Genomic DNA, 24,491 nt, shown 5'->3' on the forward strand with positions numbered 1-24,491 from the left:
AATTTTGTCTCTTCAACCGGCTCCAAATGTTATTAAAATTTGAAGGGTGACAACTCGTAAAATGGATGCTGAGGAGAATAGTCATAGTGTCATAATCTCGAAATGATGTAGGTGTGATTACTGTAAATGTGATGCAGGATTCATTTTTGATAGCTTACAGGTATGTATTCAGTTATTAGATTGTTTTGTTCTGACAGGGGGAAACCAAAAGTAGAGGCAATATCGCGTGATGATGAAGAGTGTCACTTGAAGGCCTACGTGATCCGTAGTTTTCCAAAACATCATGGAGTCTGAATTTCAAGCACAAAGAGAAATGCACGAATTTTTATATTAAAAAAGAAAGTAGATGACAAATTAATGAAAAAAGAGTAATTGAATAGTCACACCCGGTAAAATGGATAAGAATTTTTCAGAATACTGATAAATAATATGAATAACGTTAGCCTAGAATGGCTATAGATTATTTTCTACAAAAGAACGTTATTTAACTGGGGCAAAAATATAAACGACAACACTTCAGTTGGTCAGTATGGTTATAACATGCACTTTCTCTGTCAACAAATTATTCACATAGCACACATGTATGCTCTTGGTTATCCAAAAGAGATTTCGGCGAATGTGGTATAGTACATGTACCAGGTATAGTGGGTTCATGGTATAAGTTCAATATGAACATGCTTATCACTTGTTATCTGTTTATTGCATTCTGTAGATACATGTACTTGTAGAATACTCTGCCATAGCTATCTGTGTATTTTGATTTTAACAGCAGTTTTCTTTAGTTTGACTTGGAATCCATTCAAATGTCAATTAAGTCAATTAAAAATTGTTTATTGCAGTTTGTTAATGTATATTATGTTTATTGCAGTTGCTTTGCCCATTTGATAGTTTCGTTTGCAATTACTTTAATTGGCAATGAATAATGAAGTGTAAATTTGTATTATGTGAAAAACACAAACAGAATATAAACGGTATAAAGTAGTACAAAGTCAGGCTTGATAATTTAGCAAATGTCCAAAAGGAGAACAAATATAATCATCTTCTCAAATTTATTTATGTAATCTATTTTTATTTTTTGTAATCTATTTTATCAAAAGATTTGGTCTACAAAAGAAAAATAATTCCATTATGTATTGCTCACGTGCTCGTACTTTTTTGTCAGATGTTCAACGATCAAGAATTAAAGTGATGTGGCCTTAGTTATTTATATAGTTAACAGCAAGGAAGACCACACATTTAATATTTTGATTGACCATACTGTCTATAATTACATATATTTTTCAGTTTGTATCAAATTAATGTATAACATTATATTACGTGATGTATTGCATCATTAGTCTTAGTCCATCTCCCATTATTGATGATCTGAGGTTTTTGTTTCACGGGGGATGTGAGATACCTGAGAGATGGGGAAAAAATTAGTTCATGTACAACTCTGTTGGAATCTGAAGTGTATGAGGGTTGTTCAGAAATTATTAATTGTTTCCTTTTCTAAGTGACAAATTTTTATGAAAATTGGCATAACCATTGAAGAAACCCCAATAAATAATTGAAAAAATTAATTTAAAAAAATTAATATTTTGTTTGTAGCAGTACATTAAAAGTCAGTGGTCGAGTACCCGGCGCAGGCATAAATTTGAAGATTTAAAAACTTAAACATCTACATAATGAATGCTGGTACATGTAGACCTACAGTTAATGATAAAAGAAATCAAAATAATTTATTAATTATGTTGTTCATTATTCTATTTATTGTGACAAATTTTTATTGAAACAAGTTGAAATATGGAGACAGTAAAAATATATTTACCAAGCAATAAAAATTTAACTACAACGGTATTAAATTAGATTTTGACCTCAAGGGTGTGCAGCAAATACACACGTACATTAAATTTGTGGGAATCCCAAAAGAAAACCTTTTTTAGGTCAAGCAATTGCTTAAACAGAAACTACTAGTATATGATGGAAAGGGGCTAGGAGCTTTAGTGTATCAAGGTTTTTTAACTGATTGTTTAGCTCGAAACAAAGTGACTAAATATGAAGTACTTTGTTTACACTAACTGATGTCAGCAGTTCTAAAATATGTATAGAATGATTGCAAGAGACGTTTGACAGTAATTTGACTTTGGGATAGAAATAAGTTAAATTTTGCCAAAAAAATGAAGAATGAAGAGAAAATGTAAATGTTGGTATCTTAATATGAAAATTAAAGATGGAAATGAAGAATAACTATTTGTAAGGTGTTTTACACATTAAAGCAATGAAAGGCATTAAAATCAGGGTGCTGCTAAAACGCGGAACGGAAAACGGAATGGAACAGAAAATCTTATGTTGTTTATGTAATTTTTAAGCAAAAAAATAAAGATTATCAATATCACGTATAAATATTATCAATATTCAAGAATAATTATTTCCTCAAAATTAACACTGCATGCATTGAACATATTTCCCGATTCATCTATTTTGATTGCATCTTTTACAGGTATGTATATTCTTTTAAATTGTCCAAATGTGCTGCATAAATATTTTGGGGTCGACAGACTATAGTCCCAATTTATAATCGGAAAATCAAACCAGGAAACGTCTAGAGCTCTCTATTAATTTTTGGATCATATGTATTATAGCTGCAGGAATGAATAACTGCCAAGTAATGCAAACGTAAACAAAATTGCATATTTAAAAATACTAGTTTCACTAAGTACCGTGCATTTTTAAACAGTAGAAGATATATACAATGAACGCCGATATTAGAGAAAAAAATAAAACATAACATGAAATCCACAACGTTATTCGTCCAATAAAATGAAGCTTTTTTTTTGGTAAAATGATATTTACAATAGTGGGACATATTTGCAAATAGATGATGCAGCAGGACTTGGTAAATATGATCATCAATGTTGTCAGTCATATGGTTACTTTTTATCTCAATGATACTGTATTGTCTATATGATTTAAGATTGCTCTATAGAAAACCGAAAATCCAATATTGAGGTAAGTATATAGATCATATTGGAAATATGAAAAAAATCATTTAACACATTAAACGCTTTCACTAAATGCGTTACGCTGTTATACCAGCAATGTCATATAAGAAAAATAAGTAAAAAGTTATAGCTAATTTACTTTTTTAATACATAACATGATTTATTTAATATATGTGTATTTCACAATTTGTGTACATTTGATTTTTTCTTTTCATACTCAACTAAAGCCAATTGAAGGCAATGCTATATTTGATAGACATTCATAAGAAATTCAAGAAAGAGATAGAGATATGATGATGATGATGATGATGATGATGATGATGATGATTCTGAATGGGACATTCTAACAACAATTTTCTTTCTATCGATTTGAATTATTGTAAAAATGAAACGATCGAATACAATGTAATTTAGAGCATACTGGTTGGTTACCAGTTTCTAACATATAATAATAATTGTTTTAATATGTATAGCATGAATTTGGATGTCCTAATTTGACAAAATTAACTTGCAATTATAAAGAGGTTTTTTACCTGTGTATTACCTTAAATCAAACATAATCCCCTCTTTCTCTCCCTTTCACACACACGCACATTTTACTTGATTCATTTTTACAATATTTCATATCAATATAAAAAAATTGTGTGGTTGGAATGTCTCCGTTAATACTGTAAACGTACTATATTTAGGGTGTACGATATTTGGCGGAATATAATTTTTCAACAAGTTAGCATGGATTTGATTTAGCGCATTTCTGAATTTACCTTTTTATCTACCTATATATTTACCATTTGGCAATGTACTTGATTTTGCGGACGCTGTTTTCCGCCAAAAACGCAAAATAGAATACACAGCCAAAGGACTAAAGACAGTTTTTTAATACGTTTACAGTGTAATCATCTTTATATTGCAAGTTAATTTTGTCAAATTAGGACGTCCAAATTCATGCTATACATATTAAAACAATTCTTATTATATGTTAGAAACTGGTAACCAACCAATATGCTCTAAATCACATTGTATTCGATCGTTTCATTTTTACAATATTTCAAATCGATAGAGAGAAAATTGTTGTTAGAATGTCCCCTTCAGTATCATCATCATCATCATATCTCTATCTCTCTTTCTTTCTTTCTCTCTCTCCCAAACTTGCGTATATACTTTGCTATGTGATGTCTCTGATAAGTTTTAAGGCATATCTCTCTCTCTCTCTCTCTCTCTTTCTCTCAATGTCTGAATATCATTTAATGAAACAAATTAGAAACATTAAAAGGTATAGGAATGTACATCAGTTATTTACATAATTGTATAATTTTTGCAAATTTCGGATAATCGGCTCAAAAATTTACAGCGGCAGTCTGAAACATACAGGTAGTTATATTTTATGGTTCAAAAATTTATTTCAATGAATTTATTTTCACTATTATGTAGTCAAAATTGATATTAGTTTTGTTTAAATTCCGTTTCGTTTCGATATTTGGTTTCGTTTTGTTTCGATTGGTTTCGTTTCATTTCGATTGGTTTCGTTTCGTTCCATTTCGTTTCGTTTCGATTTCGTTTTGCACGTTACAGGCGCCCAACAATTTAACCCTTAGTTGAGTATGAAATTGAATGATTTTTATAAATTCAAAATGTAAATCAATACTGTCATACATTTCTCACAGACTCACAGTTAAAAAGAAAAGTGGAGATAAAACTGAACATCATATCTTGTTATTGATTTTTTTTTTTACATCCGTTTTATTTTAATATTTTATGCGATTCTGATCACAGTAGATTTCTGGTACACTATCGCCCTAGATGTAGTCCCTTTGATGGTTGTGTGGAATTGTTGTATATTCAGTACATTATCAATCAATTAATTATGGGAACTTGAGTGAGGGTTATGGGAATGTTGTTTTTTGATTGATCTGTAGTGATTGATGTGCAAACATCAGCTTTCATCTGATTCACCAGCAATCAAAGAGATATCAGAATACAAGCACTGGACAGAAATTATGCAAGTACAATGTATTTTTAGGAAGCGTAGCTAGTGATGTTATAACATAGCTTAATAATAGCGAAGATGTTGAAACACTGAACATTGCTCGTTGTGAGTCAGGTTCCAGGCTTCTATATATTTATTTTTTTTCATATTTATTTATTTATTCACCAGTCAAGGGCCCTCAGAGGGCATATACATTAAAAAAAAAATAATATCATGATTATAACAAACAATGAATGAAATAATAGCCTAGAATGTCCAGGTTCATATTACATGCAACCATATGCAAAATGATTCATCAATACAATGAAATATATGTATGGGATTTACACATTTAACATTTGAGATAGTGCGTGAACACTACAGCTATACAGAAACAAGGTGGCCTGAAAACAGAGAGTACCAAGGGACGGTGCCTGCACAGTCAATCAGACTGGTCGACTTGTACTGAAAGTGTTCAAGCCAGTATGCTTATACATAACAAACACTCCCCCCCCCCCCCCCCCCCCCATCTAAAAGTAAATATTTGGACTGATGCATACATAGCCTGTATTGCTAAAAAGCCTGTCATTAAGTTTTGTACTTTAGGCATTATTATGCTGAGTGATTGCAAGAGTAAAAAAAAACCCAGTCTGACCAAGGTTTTAAGGAGCTTGATAGTAAAACGAAAACCCCGAAGGAAGGAGGAGAGGGATTAAATGAATATTCACCTTTGGTTTAAGTGGTTTTTTTATCTATCAAAAATCTATTCTGCATTTTCCAATTTTGCTGACTAGAGGTAACACCAGGCTTGGATAACTGAACTCATTAAAGAACATACTTAATCAAAATCTAGCAATCCACCTCTATGTAAGACATAGGCAGAGACCATTAGGATGGCAGACTGAAGGAAGGATGGTTGGGCCTATGTTACACAATGTCTAATTATGGCCACCAAGAATCACAGAGGATGATATCGGATATATTTTTTATGTCTTATAGAAAAGAAAACCAGACTCAGGAGAATGATACCCTTTATATACAAATGCAAATCATCTTTTTAACTTTTCACATTGTATTGTCCTTGATGGCTAGGAGATTGAATATTCTAAACTGCAGGCCCTGGGCATGTTTCTGAAGTAAATTTAATGATATGTGCTTATTTAACATTTCTATCTCATTTCACAATTCCTGGGGGATATTTAGTTAATTGTATTGGCTGGTTATGTTTCATATCCTGTGCATATTAATGGAGAGAAGATTTTAGATGAATTGGTAGACATGAAAAGACAGAGGGATATTGAATTACTTGTGGTATTGACACATATCCGGTCATTATACCCCACGTAATGTTCAAGTTGTGAGAGGTTTAATGTTTTTTACCAGTTTGTCTGTTAGTCTGTCAGTCAGTCTCTCTATCTGTCAATATGTCTGTCCATCCATCTGTCCGTCAGCTCTCCCTCCGTCAGTCCTGTTTTTTGTAAGCACAACTCCTCTTTCACCGCTGCACAGAATTAAAGGTATATTTAGGACGCAATGTGAAGATGTGCATTTTACCAGAAAATTATGATTCTGTTATTTTTCTGGGAATTTTGGTTCTTTTGAACTTAGAATTTGGCCATATATTGCATATAGTGAGGAACAGTTTGTAAGCGCAACTCCTCTTAAAACACTGCATGGAATTTTGTGAAACTTTGTAGATATTAAGGACACAATGTGAGGATGTGCATATTACCAGGAAATTAAGATTCCTTTATTTTTCTGGAAATTGTGGCCCTTTTGAACTTAGAATTTTTTTTAGATGTTAAAGACAAATGTGCTACTTGATACTCTGAAGGCTGGATGAAAAAAATGGGAAAGATGGGGTTTGTGAGCTTGCTCACATTTTTTTTCATTACTTACGAACCAATTTGGCAAGAAAGGATTATAGGTAATTATAAGAAAATAGGTAAATGATTCAGAATTGCATCTAAATGAATGAGAGATTTAAAATTGTAATATTTTACATGAATATGCTTCCCCTTTCTTAACTAACTGCTCTCCTCTTTAACAGAGTTACTTGAAAATTAATCATCAAGTTGATTGACTTACAAATCCATCGATAGTGACTTTTAAAAGAATTATGATGTGGGTTGTAATTACTCTTTAGTTCAGCTGAGTCACTCAGTTACCTATTGCAATTGGTCTTCGTCTGTCTGTCGTCTTACGTCATGCCTTAACAATTTTACATTTTCAACTTCTTGAAAACTACAAGGCCAATTGTTACCATTTTGGGTAAGAGGAATATAAATTGTGAAATTCATGGCTCTACCACCCTCGGGGCCCCACAGGCAGGGCAAAATATGCAAAAAAAAGCTTAAATTAAAAAACCTTCTTCTCTACTCCTACACATATGAGGAAAAAAATGAACGCATGGTTATGATGTCCATGGCGCCCTCTACCAAAATTGTGAAATTCATGGCCCCAGGGTCAGGGGTTCAGACTTTAGGGTGGGGCCAATATTAGAAAATCTTCTTCTCTACTCCCATATACCCAGTATATGTGTTTAAACCCAAATGCATGGTGATGATGTCCATGAAGTCTTCTACCTAAATTGTGAAATTCATGACCCCTGGAGGGTTTAGGCCCTTGAGCGGGCCAATATACTGTACTCGACATCAGTCAAGGGTGCGACTGAAATCCATCATACTGAAAAATAACTGATTATTGTCATTTCTACGAATAGACTTACCAGTTTGATGAAAAATGATGAAATAAAGTCATATTCATTTTTCAGAGATCACTCTATATCTTGAAATAAACTCCAAATATTTATGACTGTTTTTCATCATTATTCTTAATAAAATGATGGATTTCAGTTATTACTAAAATTCAGTTTTATGACTAGAAATCATCATTTTTAAATAAATTAGACATTAATAATAAATTAAACTTAATTATTGCATTTGTTTTATGGGGTGCACTAATTTATTTTGATTTCAACTCAATCTAATTAAAATTAGACTTGTAATTCCGCTCCTCTACGATACGCTATACTTGTATACTTGTGGAATTACAAGTCTACTTGTATAGAGTATCGTAGAGGAGCGGAATTACAAGTCTAATTTTAATTAGATTGATTTCAACTTTGAGTCAAGGTGTTTCTCTACACATGGGACGATGGCAGGAAAGTGTAGGATGAAGTAAATGGGCTGGAAGAATTACTGTAGTTTCCTAAATAAATTCGAGGAATTAATATCCGCATAAAATCGCAATTTTTACTTAATACTTAATTCCGAGATTCCACTGTTTTGTACTAAATCGCAATTTATCCTCGCGATTTAGTACAAAACAGTGGAATCTCGGAATTAAGTACTTGCAAAAAAAAAGGAATTTACTGTAACTTTGGAATGGAAATATGATGAAAACAAGTCATATTTACAAAAATAAAAAGATGTGTACATTTTGTAGCTCGTAGAAATGACAATTACAGTTATTTTTCATGATGATGGATTTCAGTCTGACAGCTTATATTGTGAAAATGTATTAAATCTGAGAAAATCTTCTTTACTCTCACACATGTGGGAAAAAACTGGATGCATGGTTATGATGTCCATAAACTCCTCTACCTAAATTTTTATTTGAAATTGATGGCCTCTGGGTCAGGGGATCATGCTGTAGGGGGGGGGGGGCAATAATGCATATATATGACAAGTTTGTGTATGGGCTGTGGTACTCAGGTGACCATGAAGACCTATTGCCCTCTTGTTTAATATGATAATCATAAATGATATTCTAATATGTATCAAGTACTGGTGTATATATGCTTCCATTAATTAATACATGTACCACAAAATTTCATATCTGAATAATTATATAAAAAGTTTGCATTTATAACAAAGAAATTAATTTGAATCAATAAAAGGTGGGCAGAACAGGTTAATTAATTAGTGAGTTATTTTCTGGTGTATGAGATCTCCTGCTGTGTATTGGTGTATGGAGTCTGTATTGGTGTATTAGCACTGAGAACACATGGCTACCTGTTCCCAGCTCTGCTATTAAAATAACTCAGATATTACAGGTACATACACAATGCCTGATCTGTTCCTTTCACTTTCATCCCAGGACATAGATCTCATCGCTGTCTGTTTTTCTTGAAAGATTCAAGATGTCCTGTACTGTGATGAGAGCTTGTCTGTTTTATTCTGATTTTTCCCAGTAAACATACTGAACTAAACACTGACTTGGGATTCAGTATCCATATACTGGTTCTACTCCAAGTAGCTGTACAAACCCTCCTCTTACCGCCAACATGTTTTAAAGGACCTTTTATGTTACATGTAAACAGATGTGATAGACAGTATGACAGTGAAAGATTCCTTTTACAGACTAAATCCTAAAGCACAGTGGTTGGCAGTCAATCATACAGCACATCTAGATCAACAATGCATTCAGGATATGCTTTCATCAATGGGATCAATGATAATTCAGTGCACCTGTGCATAGTTTTCAAGTATTTCATATACTTATTTAATATTAAAAACTCCATATATATCTGTATGGATAATTAACTCATAATTAAGATATACGGTAATGATTTCAGTTTTTATTACAAAATTTTTCATTTATAATTCGTCACTGTATGAGTTTCATGCAAACCTGAATAAAAGGATTTATGTAATCTTATCAAAAATTTGTCAGTCCAAGCAAACTGTATGACAGTGTTATTTTTCTGAGACAATGGTATGGAATATGAAGTAATTTTAGATGTACAAGTTAAGTGTTTATTTCTAGGCCTTCATTTACATTTTGTTGTGGCTGTTACGACAACCGTTTGTATGGAGGAAAATCCTCCAGTTCTGTAATCTTGTACATGTTGTAGCTAGGAAGCATATTATTGGCATTCTGAGCCATGCATAGTTACATATTTCACAATGCTCCATGCAAATCAGCCCCATTTTATACAGATAATAACTGCAGAGGAAGGACACCAAGATGAGAAGGCATTGATCAGGACTGGACACTGGAAATACAATCAGGAATAATGAGATTATTGCACACACAGACTGTCTTCCCCTCCTTTTTATTATAAGAGGCATGTTGGTATTGATTTAATTGTATCTATCTGTCATCTGGCAGCCACGGTCATTGTCGGGGACAGGCTACTTAGTTGCCGCTGATCCCCTTGTTTGTATTGATAGGTTTCCTCCGTCAGATAGCATCTCTGATCAGCGTCGACCACCGTGTACACAAATTATGCTGTTATATGTCGTTTGTCAGCATTCTTGTGTCTGTGATCATGTGACTGACCAATTTCATCTGCAGATTTTAACGCTCCCTGTGAGTACGTTTGAAATGGTGAGAATGTTTTAATTCCTAGGTTCGGAGAAATTTAAACAGTGAAATTATTTGTTCCTTGAGATATTTGTCCAAATGATAAATTTTGTTGAAGGAAACTTTAAAAACACAACAGTCAGGATATCAGAATTGAAACCTTCATTTCAATATTTTATAACTGTGTCATTTGAAATCATGCAATATTTTCAAAAAAATTTACTGATGAAAATGCATAACTTTTATTAAGATAAAAAAGAGAGAAAAATTTACAATATTTCAAGGAGATTCAAATCTGGCTAGGTGTTGAGCGTCAGACAGCAGGTGCTGGATCTAGGCTCATGAGGCACAGGTAACACTGGGACACATGCTTTACTCAGTGTCTCGCTTGATTGTGTTTCATGGTGCAACCTGACAGTTATATCTGATCTTCATTAAAATATCTAGACATCAATCTTGTGCTTTTTGATGGGGGAATCCTTATTGTTTGAATCAGGTAGTATTTTAATCCTGAATATGTGTGCTCCATTCTATTATGATTTCTGTTAAAATCTTTGCTGTAGCTTAAGCTAGGGTATGTTTTACCAGGTACATATTTAAGAAGTTTAAAGTAAAATAAATATTTTTTTAATTATAATAGAGCATATGAGCATTGTACTTTGATTTAATCGGTTTGTTCCCGTTTTGCACACATTTGAAAATTAGGTATCGAAAAAATGTGTGCGAAACGGGAATTTGACCAGGTGAGATAATTGCTTAATTGCTATAGTCTATATCACAGTTCCTGTAAGGGCAATTGACAATGAAATAAATAAAACATATCTACTCGCAATTGATATTTACATTTATATAACTTGCATAGAAGCACATTTACATAATAATTGACATCCATGTTCTGGAATTTAATTTTAAACATCGATTTGGTCATCAACAATTTCATTAATTTCTTTAAGGATGTTATTTACTCAGGGTTTGAGTTCTCAAATTCCGATTGTTAAAAAGTTCGATGTAATGAGTAAAATTTGTTCTAAACACAAAAAGTATTTATGAAATGAATTATTATTGACAAAACAATCAATAGTTTTACTTTATTATGGAATTATGCTCAAAAAAAATTTGACTTTTAGCCAAACAGAGGAAATTCGGACTAAATTTTGCAGATTTTGTTTTCTGTTAAAATTTTTTGGCAGTAGTCTAATATTAAAAGTTAGGATTTTATATTTAAGTCTACGTAATTTTGCATATTTTCCGTTGGTTTTACCTCACTTATTCATTAAAATAATCTTATGGCACGAATAATAATAATATTGAAAAATGCTTAAAAACGATAAAAGACATCATATCTCAAAATTTTGATCATTGACCTCATATAAATTTTATGCCAGCAGAATAAGGTCAATATAAGTAGTTCAATATCATAAATGTTTTTGTATTATCATCATTCAATTTTTTGTAAAATTGAATCAAAAATGGGTAGGGATTTGAAAACTGATAGAGGAAATTCGGAACTGAATTATTTTAAAAAATTGATGCTGAAATCTTAATGTTGTGTACTTATTTAGTGCCACTACCATTCGTAAACTGTATCTAATTTTTTAAAGTGTTTAATTATTTGTAATATTTTTATAATTAAGAATATCTCAATCGTAGTGTAAAATTTTATGGGATTTTTCTTGAATTTTCAATAAATATTCAATGGCCATTAACTCAAAAAGTAGGTCATTGACCTACTTTTCTGAAAGTGAAAAATAACAATACAAGCAAAGGTCTATAACACACAATAGATGGTTTTTCATTATCATCAGTGGAATTTTTTTTCATTCTGAGTAAACGTCATCCTTAAACATAAAAGATTATTGCAAAAATGTTGTGTATGTAGTGCTTTTGTTTAACTTCCTGCCTTTAGGAAGTACATTTACACGCTACAAGTTTGAAGAGAAAATATCATATATTAGTATTTATTTATTGCTTTTGCTTACATAAATGGAGAAAATGTGTCTAGTGAAAACGCTGCTTATTATTTTTCATTTATGCTGTGGCTTGAATAATCGAAGAAAATACTATTAGACAAATTAATGTATGACGATATGATGATAAATAGGCAATTTTATATGCTTCAAAAAACTGAAAATATTTTTTCACAAAACCTATCAAATGTAGACCTAATTCATACATTTTCAACCTTCTTCAGTTTGAGGTATATCAAATCAATATTTAAATTATTATTTTTGTCGGAATTTATTGAGCTGCTGATTTGAAAATCCAGAAAAGTGACCCGCAATATACTAAAGCGGTGATGTCGATCATAAGATCTACTGTCAATGCTGCTACTTAAGATTGAAATATTTTGTGATAAAGGTCTGTTTCTTTTCATAATAATCTATCTGCTGATACCAAACAACCAATTATAACATGCGATTCTACAATGTAAGTTGTAAAAAGAGACACGGAGTACCCCTTATGACTGTGTAGTTTTCCCCTTTATCATATAATTATCCACTGAATCAGCTTCCAATTGGCCCGGGACCAGCAAATTTTCCTCAATTCATCGAGTTTTATATTTAAAGTAAATGGGCAAAAATGTAAAAGTTAAATCATCTAATCCTTATTTTTCTTATCAGTGAGCGGAAATTTAAGACTAAAAATATTAATTTGATCTTTATTTTATCAAATGAAAAAAATTGTGATAGTTATTAGTCTAAAACACAAAAAAATATCTATATTCTTCTTGTTTCATGGCGCTGATGAATGAATGATAAAACACAAGTAAAAATCTTTGACTTAAAGCAGACTATAATTGCTATCACAACACAATTCACACCTATTGTTCTATACCCAATTATCAAATGTGTGCAAAACGGGAACACACCGATTTAGACACACCTGGTATTTTGATGCATGGGTAGAACTCATGTGGAGATGTAATCCGCTGGGCTTGACATGTTTTAGATAAACAGTCTGGGAGTAGGAGTGGATTCTATGGTGTGTCATAGTGAAGAAACTCCTGATACCTGTGATTGATAGTTTAATTAAATTACAGACTGATGTTGACTCATCAACCTGTGTGTAACAACACTGCAGTTATAATGTTTTTTCTCTGTCTAAATCTAGTATAACAAAACCCATATACATGTAATATTACAGTTAATATTACAGCTTTGGTAATCATGTTTGTATGAATTCTCTACATACCGGTATAGTTTCTGTATGAAAGGTCAATATGAAATCCTCACAGATGCTGCAGTGAGGTCTGTTTTGGCATTCTGCAGACTAGTCCCCAAACAAGATGTTTTTATTATACTTTCATGTTAAATACTGAATCTGATTGGTTTAGACACAGTTGATAATCTGTTCTATTACCCTCAGCGTTAGCAACACACTTAGCAATGGGTAACACAACAAATTGTTACATGCGCGTAAATTATGCGCGTACGGTTCGCCGTAGAATTCAAGTAAAGCAGTAAAATATTAAGACATTCAGTCTTGATGAGTACAAAATAAATAGTGCCTGTTTGGGAGGATAACAGTTGAAATTGACACCCCACCCCACCCCACTCCTCGGGGTGTCATTTTCAACTGTTACCCTCCAACACAGGCACTATTTATACATGTTTAATGGTATTGAAGGGACGCTTTATTTTCATACCATATTGTGTTGACATCTTTGTTCTTTTGGTTTTTAGATGTCGTTGAGATAATGGACTAAAGATGTCAAGGATTAACAGCTTACTCCCCCCACTCTCTGTATTAGCCCTCTTCTTGCCAGTATGCTTGTCTGTTCAAAAAGCAGGTCAGTCATCAATGTGATCTCAAGTATGCATGCAAATCAGTGATAAATTACAAGTACACCAAAAAACACACTTTCAATGCATTTTAGAAAAGTCAGCAAAGGACTATATGTGATATGGGCCTATAAAGGTCCCCTAAAATAAACATCATCATTTTACTGTAATTTTTTGTTTTCTTTGTACAGATATATATGTGCAGATGTTTTTACATTATGTTCATTTTGATTCAAGTGCCCACAATTTAGAAATATGATATCATAAAGACAACCTTTTCTGCCATTTTTGCATTTTTAGCATAAAACAGCTTGTTTTCAAGCAGTTTTTCTTTGAGAAAACATAGAGCGCATGCTTGAACAAACAAAATATTTTACTCAGAGATGTAACTAGCCAAGACTAATAACTGACAAAAAAATTGTCCTTGTTCAAGCATGCGCTCTATATTTCCCATTCGTTAAAAGATAAGAAAAATGTCAATTTTTGACTGATTTTAATTGAATTATAGAAATAGCGTCACTTCTGACGTCATATACTGCAAGTGAGTGCAAATAAATAGGTGAAAAATATATTTTATATCAACTCGTCTAAAAAATAACATAACATTTTATTGTTCCCGAAACACTTTAAAAAATGGCGAATTATTGGGGCCAAATTCATCTCATATCATATATAGTTCTTTGTTATTTAATATAAAATTAAAATATAGAATACTGTAGAAGCACACATTTTAATTGGGGTAAAATTTTGTTGTTTATAAACCAAAAACAATTTCATTTGCATCTCTGTATTTAAATATATTCATACTTAGGTTAAAAATTTGTCATGGATCTAATTTTGTTGATTATAACTGCCAACAAAAATGATGAAATTAAACCCTTAACGAATATTTCTGCTTCTACAGTATCAATGTAATTTCATACTTTAATAAACTCGAGGAAAGATTTAAATCAAATTTCAAGAATGTTATGTCATATGTTTGTAAACTTGGGAAACATCTACATTAAATCAAATGTTAATAACGTGATCTGTTTTTCCTTTAGTTACCATAGAGGACCCCTGTACTGACAACCATAAATACACGCTGGGACGCGATGGACTAATCGTGATAAAGGCGGATGGAAACAAGTTTTTCACTGGCTCCTGTGTTGTGACTTTACGCGCGGAGGACCCACGGTATCAGTGCTCCAAACTCTGCTTTACCGTGGACTCCTTTAAGTTTCAGGTCTGCAATCTAAGACTTGCCTTTTACGATACCGGTGTATGGAATTATGGGTCAGCAGCACCATCCTGGGTAAGCGGGAAATTATATACTTGGACAGTGATACCGTTTCACAGCTCTTCATATTCTCTGAGATTTCATGTGTTGTGAGGTTTATTTCATGTATTATTGACAGTGGAAAGGATTTCATGATTTACAATCTGAATCCAAATTGAAATTTTAGAAGATGAATAGGTAGCCTATTCATTTTTTTTTCAAAACTGAATTTTTATCTATGTATGCAAAGTCATAGTATTGAAAACATTTAAAAGCTGCCTGAAGGATATACACCAGCCTGGTATACTTTAGATGGTAAAGTTTTGATTTAATTATTTGATAGAAGAGTGTTCTCTATTAAATTGGTAATTGTATAATTGATGAAAAGAAATGAATGATTAGTGTGTAGTATTTAACATTGTTTTTAAGACATATTTACTATCAATAATCCATTTTCATCATAATTTTGGCTTGTGTGTAAAGACCCTGCTTTAGTATTTACATTGCGACAATCAGTTTTATTGGTATTAAAGGTGTGTTTGATGAAACTGCAGTTATTACAGAGTTCTCCTTTTGATATTGATTGATTTTTTTTCCATATCCAAGATTTCAAAGTTTACATAGTGAAAGCAGCTAGATTTTTAACCCCATCACAAACCATCGCTTAGGTAATGAATAAACCATCTCTGCAGTGTTTACATTGCCAATGTTATGACAATATGAAATAACGTGCACTGCTTTAAAAATTCAGAGCCAAACACAAGAAGTCTGACATGGCAATTCTAGATATGACAATAACTGATCAATAATCAATTATGTAAGTGTCCATGGCAATCTTGTGTATCATTTCCCAAAAGTCGTTTCATGCCTAGAATTCCTAAGGCGAAGACTACCTGGTATAAAATCAATCCATATTTCCATCCATTTACTGACATCCTTTGCCTCTTGATGTCTTCACATTCAATATCTCCTCCATTGTTCCGGCACTCAAGAAACTGATGGGCTGAAAATCTATCCCATATTGTCACCATAATTAAGAATGGCAGTATAGCTAGCCTTGTGTTTTATCTGAGGACACAAAAAGCTGGTTTGGGCTAAATGTTCATTAAAGGGTTTTTAATTGAAATTTTTTAGTTCAACAGTGGAGTCTGATAATGAAAAGATGTTATGTTTGGAGGAAGTTTTCAGTTATGGTCTATACTTAGCATAAGGCTCCGTGAGCCTTTAATGGATTCCTACATGTACCAAACTTTAAATGATGCACCAGCAAATGGAAAGAACAAAAATCAATTTAATTTTACATCAAGCACTGAAGCATTTTTTTCTAGAATTTTTCACATGCAGAGTTTGCAGATATTTACTGACAGTTTGTACTGTTGAAAAGAATAGCAAATAAGTTTTAAGGTATCCCACTCATCAATGTTGTTGTGTCAAGAATTTCTTGAGAAGTATATCATTGAAATCAAATGAAAATGTAATTGAAGACAGAACATATTAGAAATACAAAAAAAAAGTCAGATTTCATCCGTCCGAGATATGGCACATTTAATTTGACCTTTTTGCACCAAATGTGCAATTTCAGCGCAATTAGTATTTGTCGCCAGTATTACTGAATAAGCAAAATTATTTCATCAAATATATATGCTAGGGTACCCCATTACTCTGGATAGGGAGTGTTTATCAATTGAGGGTTTACAAATGGATTATGGATACTGCTCACATAAAAGAAAACCGGGTTTGCTGTCACGTTGTCAAACTTTTCACTTGTCTCTATGTATTCTTATGTAAAACTTCACTGAGAATCTCATTGATCTGGTTCCTTGTCTACATAGGTTGGGGAATGTGGTGCAAATCGGAATCTCCAGAACAAGAAGTGGTGCAGCAGTGGTAGCACCACCACAATTCGGTTAGAGAACCTGAAGGGGATAGCCACCTCCATGGTACAAAAGTACTCATTCTATATGACCGCTGTCTCCATCTGTTCCGAAGACGCCAGGATTCCCCAAGAGCAAGTGGCAGATTCAGGTAAATGGCAGCAAACACACATTGTAAAAGGCTATTTAAAGGTAAAGAGACTGTACGAAGGTTGTTAGAAAAAGTTTGTGGACAAGTTCGATTGTGAGCGGACTATTTGCATGATACCAGCAAAAGTTATATCAGTTTTATACTTGACGTAGTTTCTAAAAAATATGTAAAGATTTGGTTTTTTGTTAAATGCACAATAAAAAATATACAGCTTACTTTTTATGCTAAGATATGCTTCATGGAGCATGTCAGCATTTGATATTTTTATATTTTGAACGCATTTCTACTATAAATAAAATGTACCGTTTAAACCAATGATAAATGATATTCCATATGATATGTTAAAATAACTTATGAAGGTCATTTTGTGAAAGTTTTAATTAGATTAAAGAATATCTGACCATTTTATTGCTGAATATGGACGACCCACGCATGAAAATAAAGTAAAAAATGTTAACATCAATGGACATTTTGGAGCACCTTCATTAAATTTGTATGCAAGCAGGAAAATCTCCAATGAGACCAAAAGGTTCTTAGATGCTGCTAGAGATGGCTCACATATGTTTAGGACAATGGGTTACAAATGGAATCAGATGTTTAAAGGTTGAAGGACTGATATTTTGAGGTCTTGCTGTTAACCCACCCCCCAACCCGGATCTTGCACCTATTGATTTTGCTTTATCGAAACTTTTGACAGAGATTTCGGATCTAAATGATCTACGACATGCCACAAAAGACATTATGCAAAATCTTGACAAATAAAGGTATAAAGGTGCATTTTATGAATGGGTTAAATGTCTTTAAAGTATGTGGAATTGAAAGGTGTTTACTTTGGAAAAGCGTGACAGGTTTGCCTTTCAGTTATTTGGCGTCACAAGATGTCATGGAAATATGAAATGGCACTCTGTAAATCTAATTCATACATTATAGTAAAAATCGCTGTATATTTTGAATGAATTATCAAAGTTATATGATTTTTCATACTTATTTTCAAATGACAGTAATTTAATAAGACATACTGTGGTTTCATCAATATTCGTTAAATACCAATTTTCGTGGATTTCGTTGTTTAGTTGATCCACGAAATTAAATGTTCATTGAAGTGGAATTTTTATTAACATTTTGTATTGATAGGGTCATTGGCCACGAGTTTACATATCCTTGAAATTGTGATTTTCACTTTATCCATGAAAATTGATGCCTTTGAATATTAATGAAACCACAGTATGTCATCCTACAAAGTACATAGTACTGTGGAATCATCATTGTTCATGTGGGACCAATCTTCATGGCTTCTGTGTGGAGCCCATACCCACAAATATACATCCCCATGAACCTTATATAGACAATATTTGTTTAATATTTATTGAAATTGTCCTGATTACACTACCAATGAAATTGCATCCCCATGAACAAGAGTATTTCTAGCTACCCACGAACCTAGACCCCCACAAATAAAAATGATTCCACAGTAATTTTTCCGTTAATCACTTTTTGTGCAAACTTTTCTAACAACCCTCGTAGTCATCACATTAAAACAACAGTGTGATATTCTATATATCCCACAGTCGTAATAATGAACGATTCTATTAATAACATTGAATCGTCATTTGATTTATGATCAAACTTGGCTGCCAGTATGATATGTTTAATGGTGTGTTTTTCAGCCTTTGGTGGCAGTATGAGTGTGACTGTCATTATAATCATCGCTGTCCTCGGATGTGTCACCATATGTACCTGTGTCGTCGTCATATTCCTGGTGTGGTACGTCAAACGGCACTCGGCTGTAGAACGACAGAGAGACCGCGATTACCACAACCAAACACTGCACATCTCCCCATCTGGGTCAGGTAGCTTGAACTGCTATTTTATGTCTATAAACTCTATAAACAGCCAAGATGTGACTTCTAAACACTTTCCATATTGTTTTTTAATAGCTGGGTGCATATAAACACCATTTTAACAAGTTGGATAAAGCAAATATAAAAATCACAGATTGTGTGACATTGATAATATAGTTATCCTCTATACTACATTGTACTTCCAGACAATTATCATCCAGTACAAGCCACTGACAATGGCTGCCATAGTGAGCAAGAGACCTTTGGATTGATGAAAGAATCCACACAAAATGACAGAATCTGGCAGGAGCCCAGTGCCCCACCCCCAGAGGCAGAAGTCACCGACCCTGAGGATCAAAGGCCCCCCAGTTACTGCAGCACTCCCCCAGAATACAGGCCTTTTATTCCTAACGGTGAACAACCTTCTTCTGAAGAAAAGGTGTGAAATCAAAGAACTTGGATCAATGTATCTCATTGTTGCCCCAACTTTGAATTTTGTACAGTAGTTAAGGTTGTCTTTGTCCAAAATTTCTATAAGGGAGTCACTGTTAAATTGTTGTCTTAGCAAGTACCATACTTTATTTGTTTATTTTTGGGAAATGTTTTGTAAATGATGCATGGGTAAAATCTACATGAAAAAAATATTTGGGTTTCTTAAAAGAATATTTAGATAGCACTTTATCAGATATTAAAATATATTTTATCCATAACATCTGAGGCTAAGTCCTATTGTAACAACTTAAATCTATCACAGAGTTCGCACAAATCATTAAAAAAAAAAAACCAAAAAAACTTTGATTTTAAGCAGTCCTTAAAAAGGACTAAAAAATGCAAAAAAAACAACAACAAAAACAGCAAAACATTGCGAAAAAGTGTATGATCAAGTTTTCATGTATTAAAAGTGCTTGGATTCTTTTCTTTGGTGCTTGAAGTATGATTGTGTGCTACATACTAGAAATCATTTTATTCTTCTTTTACATACTTTTTTAGCACAAAAAAAGTTTGAAAGTGCTTGAAATAATACTGTACATGTCTGCTTTTGGTCTATCAGTCATCTCAGTACTTTGATTAGAGGTAGTGTAGTGTACAAAATCATTCTGAAAGGGTGATTATTTTTATTTTTACATGCCTTTTGAATAAAAGCAGGTAGATTTTTGCACTTGCAAGTCAGTTGATTATTGGTTGTCAATGTACCACATAATACCTGGTACATGTAGTAGATGACCCCTACTGATTTTCATATTGAGGTCTCTTGTATCCAAAGATAAAATCATACATGGGAAACCCTTTGCTTCTTCATGCAGCATCATGTAGAAAAGTCAACATTTCAAACATGGTGGGGCATATCTGTTTATACTATAATCTTTTTTATTTTATCTAGAATGAATTGTCGGAGCTTAAAGCTGCAATATGATAACTGATGTCTTGTATGGACAGTTTTTCAGAAAATAAATTCATAGAATTCATGTATACATGATTATTTATTTGAAATTAATGACGCCATAAAATAGTACAGGACGCTAAAGGTCCATGGTCAAACAGGTTTACATGTACGTTATTTTATACACAACATGTATACGTCATTGAATACTTACAGGTGTGCCCATGTATGATAGAGCACTTTACAAGTGTTGGAAGGTAATTATAAATACCATCTAGTTGTTTATGGAGATAGCATTTGTTGCTGTTTTATTGTTGAAAGGAAAAACATGACTTTGTATGAAACAGTAACTCCCAATTGTACTACTACTGTGTGTGTACAGTACTCCATCGAAAACGAAGTGCTTGTCATTCAATACATATATAAGTATATCTGTCACCATGTGTGATGTAGCACATTAGAAATGGTATGAGGCATTTATTAATGCCACCTAGATGTTCAGATTGTTGATTTAGAAGAAAAGTCATGCAGTGGTGTTAACTACATTGTACATAGTTGTGCCATAAACATATTTTTTTCTAATTTACATAATCATCCTCTTAAGAATATTTGTTTTATACATGTATACATATTTTTTTTTACAACATTTATTCTATTTCTCTCTGCTTTTTGAACTAGTGGTTAATTTTTTTCTTTTATGGCATTATTTTGTATTTGATGTATTTGCTTTAAACATGGAAGAATACCTTGTATTTTATTTTGTTCAGAGAATGTTGAGGTATTTACATACCAGATATTGTTGTGCTGATCTTACTAACAGTTCAGTAAGTGTGATTATTATACATTTAGTAGTTCAATGAAAGATTCACAGGGGGAGGTTATATGACATTCACTGGCTAAGCACATAAAAAAGGTGCCAAGATGAAGATCATGCTTCATAATTCAATTGCAAAGTCATGATTTTAAATTTGTCGCTATTTGAAATTTTCATATGTCATTGAATAAAGTAATGAAATGATTTCATTACCAGGACATAATCCCAGAGTAAGCCATCTCCATTTAGTAACAATTTACACAGGATGCAATTAGCATATAACTTACTATGCCCCCCTTCGAAGAAGGAAGGGCATATTGCTTTGCTGCTGTCTGTCGGTCTATTGGTCGGTCCAACAACAGTTTTCGTTCATTTTCTTCGCAGAGGATGAACGCTGTGAAATAAAATTTGGTATACAGGTTTATCTAAATAATATCTAGGTCAAATTTGATTTTGGGTATGATAGAGCAATTTTCGACAGAGTTATGCCCCTTGGACTTAGAAAAATTCTAAATACCGGTATTTGCAGTTTACGTTGAACTTCATTTTCTTTAAGGATGTTTCCAAGGGAGGGGGGCATAAGTGTTTCACAAACATCTTGTCTTAAATTTGTTTTTTTAATAAGTAAGATCCTGTTCAAGTCACTTGACATATTATTGAGGAATACATTATTACAGACTTATTGCAACTCGATGAATAAAAATTCCAAGTTTTACCAAATATAAGCTATTTTTCAGAATATTTATGTATGTACACTACTACAGCTTTCAGCATTTCATATTGATTAATATTAAAATACTTCAGATCCCGTTACATTTTGAAACGTACCTTACTATTTACTTTGTGCATACCTACAGACGACATAGTTGTTATTAGATTCAAGCCTCATCTACATAAAGAGATTCAAAATCTATTTGATTTAAAATCCAGGAATTGAAAATATCTGGTATTATGAAAACCCCATCCAGCAATTTTTCTTTGTTGCTATCAATAAATATACTAGTCAACACCAATCTACTGTATCTGACCAATCCCAAATTACTGTTAGTAGACTCCTAATTAAAGGCGAGGAATTAATATCCACATAAAATTGCGAGAAGCACTCTTTGCGGATTTTAAAATCTCGCCATTATATTCTGAGAGTTGAGAACTATAAGAAATTACGGAGAAAAGATCGACGTACACAATTTTATATTCTCGCAATTTGATACAAAACAGTGGGATCATGGAATTAAGTACTCGCATAATATAAGGAATTCACAGTAGGGATGCAATGAGATCAAAAGATTGGTGTGTTACGAAAGCTTAAGATTTTCTAGTCTGTAAAGAAGCATTATTGGTATATAAAGTAATAAATGTAAAATACAACAGGTAAAGGCATACAAGACAAAATTTTGTATAACCCTGGAATTTTTAATGTGCCATTCACAAACAAAACTGCCAGTATATTCTGTCGAGTTACATATTTATAGTCATAATTTAGTAGCAGTTTAATCCAAAGAATTGAGTGTGTATAAATCTGAGCTTTGTGTGGTCATAATTTAACTACAGCAAAATGATTGCAGACAGATATGATTAAATGTTTGGTTATCACCTCAGGTTAATGTGCACTATTTACAAACGGTGAAAACTGCTTCCTGCACTCTCAGCCTTATGGGCAATTGGTAATGCACCATGCAAATGGTATAACATCTCTGTATCAATGGTACTGTACCATGTATGCTGTGCTGTATCACTTTCAGGGGCCATATGATAATGATTTTGATCTCCGGCCATTTCACCAAAACATTTATACAGGGAGGCAACTAGACTACAATGTATAGAATGTAATTTGTATCTTATTGTTATAAATACACCAGTAAAAGGGAAAGAATGAATCATGTTTGAGATATGTTAACATCAAATACCCTCGCATTGTATATGGTTATTATTTGTAGTTCTTTCATGCCATAATTTGTAAGACTGACCATTGTAACAATTTGAGAAAATGTTCAAGGTCATATGTATTTGTATATTTGTTTGAAAAAAAAAGTTTTCATAAATATGATGAAATAAGACATTTGAATCAAGACTACTAAATATTGAATAATGTGTTAAGCTAACAAAAAATGTTAGCATATTTTATGTTTAGCGGTGTTAAAGTTTTAATTAGGTTTTGTTGATATGGAGAGATAGGGCTGTTCTTTGTAAACTTGTAAATTTATGTTGTTGCAGGCTTCAGTCAAGAATGAAATCCATTGCTGTAAAGAATCGTACTGTCTGTAGAATATACTAATCATGTATTACATTTACTGTAAGTCATTCAATATTATTGTTTATGAGCTGTATCATTGATATTTATATACTTATGAACAAATAAATGTATATACTCTTTTTTCAATATTTCCAGTCTTATTTTATTACCAGCGTGTAGCTGGTTATTCTGGCAGTTGGATATTGTTTTGTCAATGCACCTGGCATTTGACCTGACCTCAGTTTGCTTTCCTGTTGATCACTAAAAGTAAGTAGAATATCTGTTTATGAAAATTATTATACTAATTTCAAATATTATACAATTTTTGCTGTTTTTCAGGTCAATACAGTGATTTAGCTACCCGAGAAGTACAATATTTACCAAGCCGGAGGCGAGGTAAATATTTTACTTCGAACCCACCGAGTTCTAATGTGTACAGACAAATAAACTTACCATATAAATAACTTAACAAGACATTTAAAATGTCCATATTGTGATTCATCATGACTGTATAAAGAAATAAAGTGATGTGGATGTGGAGAAAAGTAATAAAACAGGAAAAACATTTCAAAGTCAAGAATGTATTTATTAATTTAAGGTCAGACGACACGTTCCTCAATTTTATATAACATTTTCCAGGAATTTGTTAATGGTTTACTACTACTCCGACAAGCTTTCTTGCAAAAAATTAGAATACCTTACCAAGCATTTCTGCAAAATACTAGAGAATGCAATTTCCTATATAATCTTCTTGAAAATACACTTGAATTGCTGATATAAAAATAAATAAATAATACAGCACAGCGAAATTCACTATATTGGGCAGGGCTTTGAACTCACAACCTCTAGAACCTACGCTTCTGGAAGAGATTGGCCACAGCTGTAACCACTCGGCCA

General features: G+C 32.6%; 1 protein-coding gene across 6 annotated transcripts; it reads left to right on the forward strand.

Moving 5' to 3' along the window:
- LOC105330518 (uncharacterized) lies at window positions 1–23,741 on the forward strand. 6 transcript variants are annotated; one of them, XM_034459215.2, is made up of 8 exons: window positions 14–160; window positions 9,315–9,439; window positions 9,894–10,021; window positions 13,944–14,050; window positions 15,086–15,336; window positions 17,133–17,325; window positions 18,993–19,175; window positions 19,373–23,741. In XM_034459215.2, the coding sequence occupies exons 4-8, from the start codon at window positions 13,969–13,971 to the stop codon at window positions 19,609–19,611; spliced, it is 948 nt and encodes a 315-aa protein (XP_034315106.2). In that variant the 5' UTR covers window positions 14–160; window positions 9,315–9,439; window positions 9,894–10,021; window positions 13,944–13,968; the 3' UTR covers window positions 19,612–23,741. The 6 variants fall into 6 exon arrangements, with proteins under 6 accessions (XP_011430543.3, XP_034315106.2, XP_034315126.2 ...); XM_034459235.2 differs by lacking the exon at window positions 9,894–10,021; XM_011432241.4 differs by lacking the exons at window positions 9,315–9,439; window positions 9,894–10,021 and having other exon boundaries at window positions 1–160.
- The last annotated feature ends 750 nt before the right edge of the window (window positions 23,742–24,491 follow it).

This window comes from Magallana gigas, chromosome 5 (genome assembly GCF_963853765.1).
Source record: "Magallana gigas chromosome 5, xbMagGiga1.1, whole genome shotgun sequence".
Lineage (NCBI taxonomy): Eukaryota > Metazoa > Mollusca > Bivalvia > Ostreida > Ostreidae > Magallana > Magallana gigas.

Coding starts and splice junctions, on each gene's coding strand:
- LOC105330518 (XM_011432241.4), top strand. CDS start 13,969: ATGTCAAGGATTAACAGCTTACTCCCCCCACTCTCTGTATTAGCCCTC. Junction 15,337..17,132: donor GGTCAGCAGCACCATCCTGG/GTAAGCGGGAAA, acceptor TTGTCTACATAG/GTTGGGGAATGTGGTGCAAA. Junction 17,326..18,992: donor AGAGCAAGTGGCAGATTCAG/GTAAATGGCAGC, acceptor TGTGTTTTTCAG/CCTTTGGTGGCAGTATGAGT.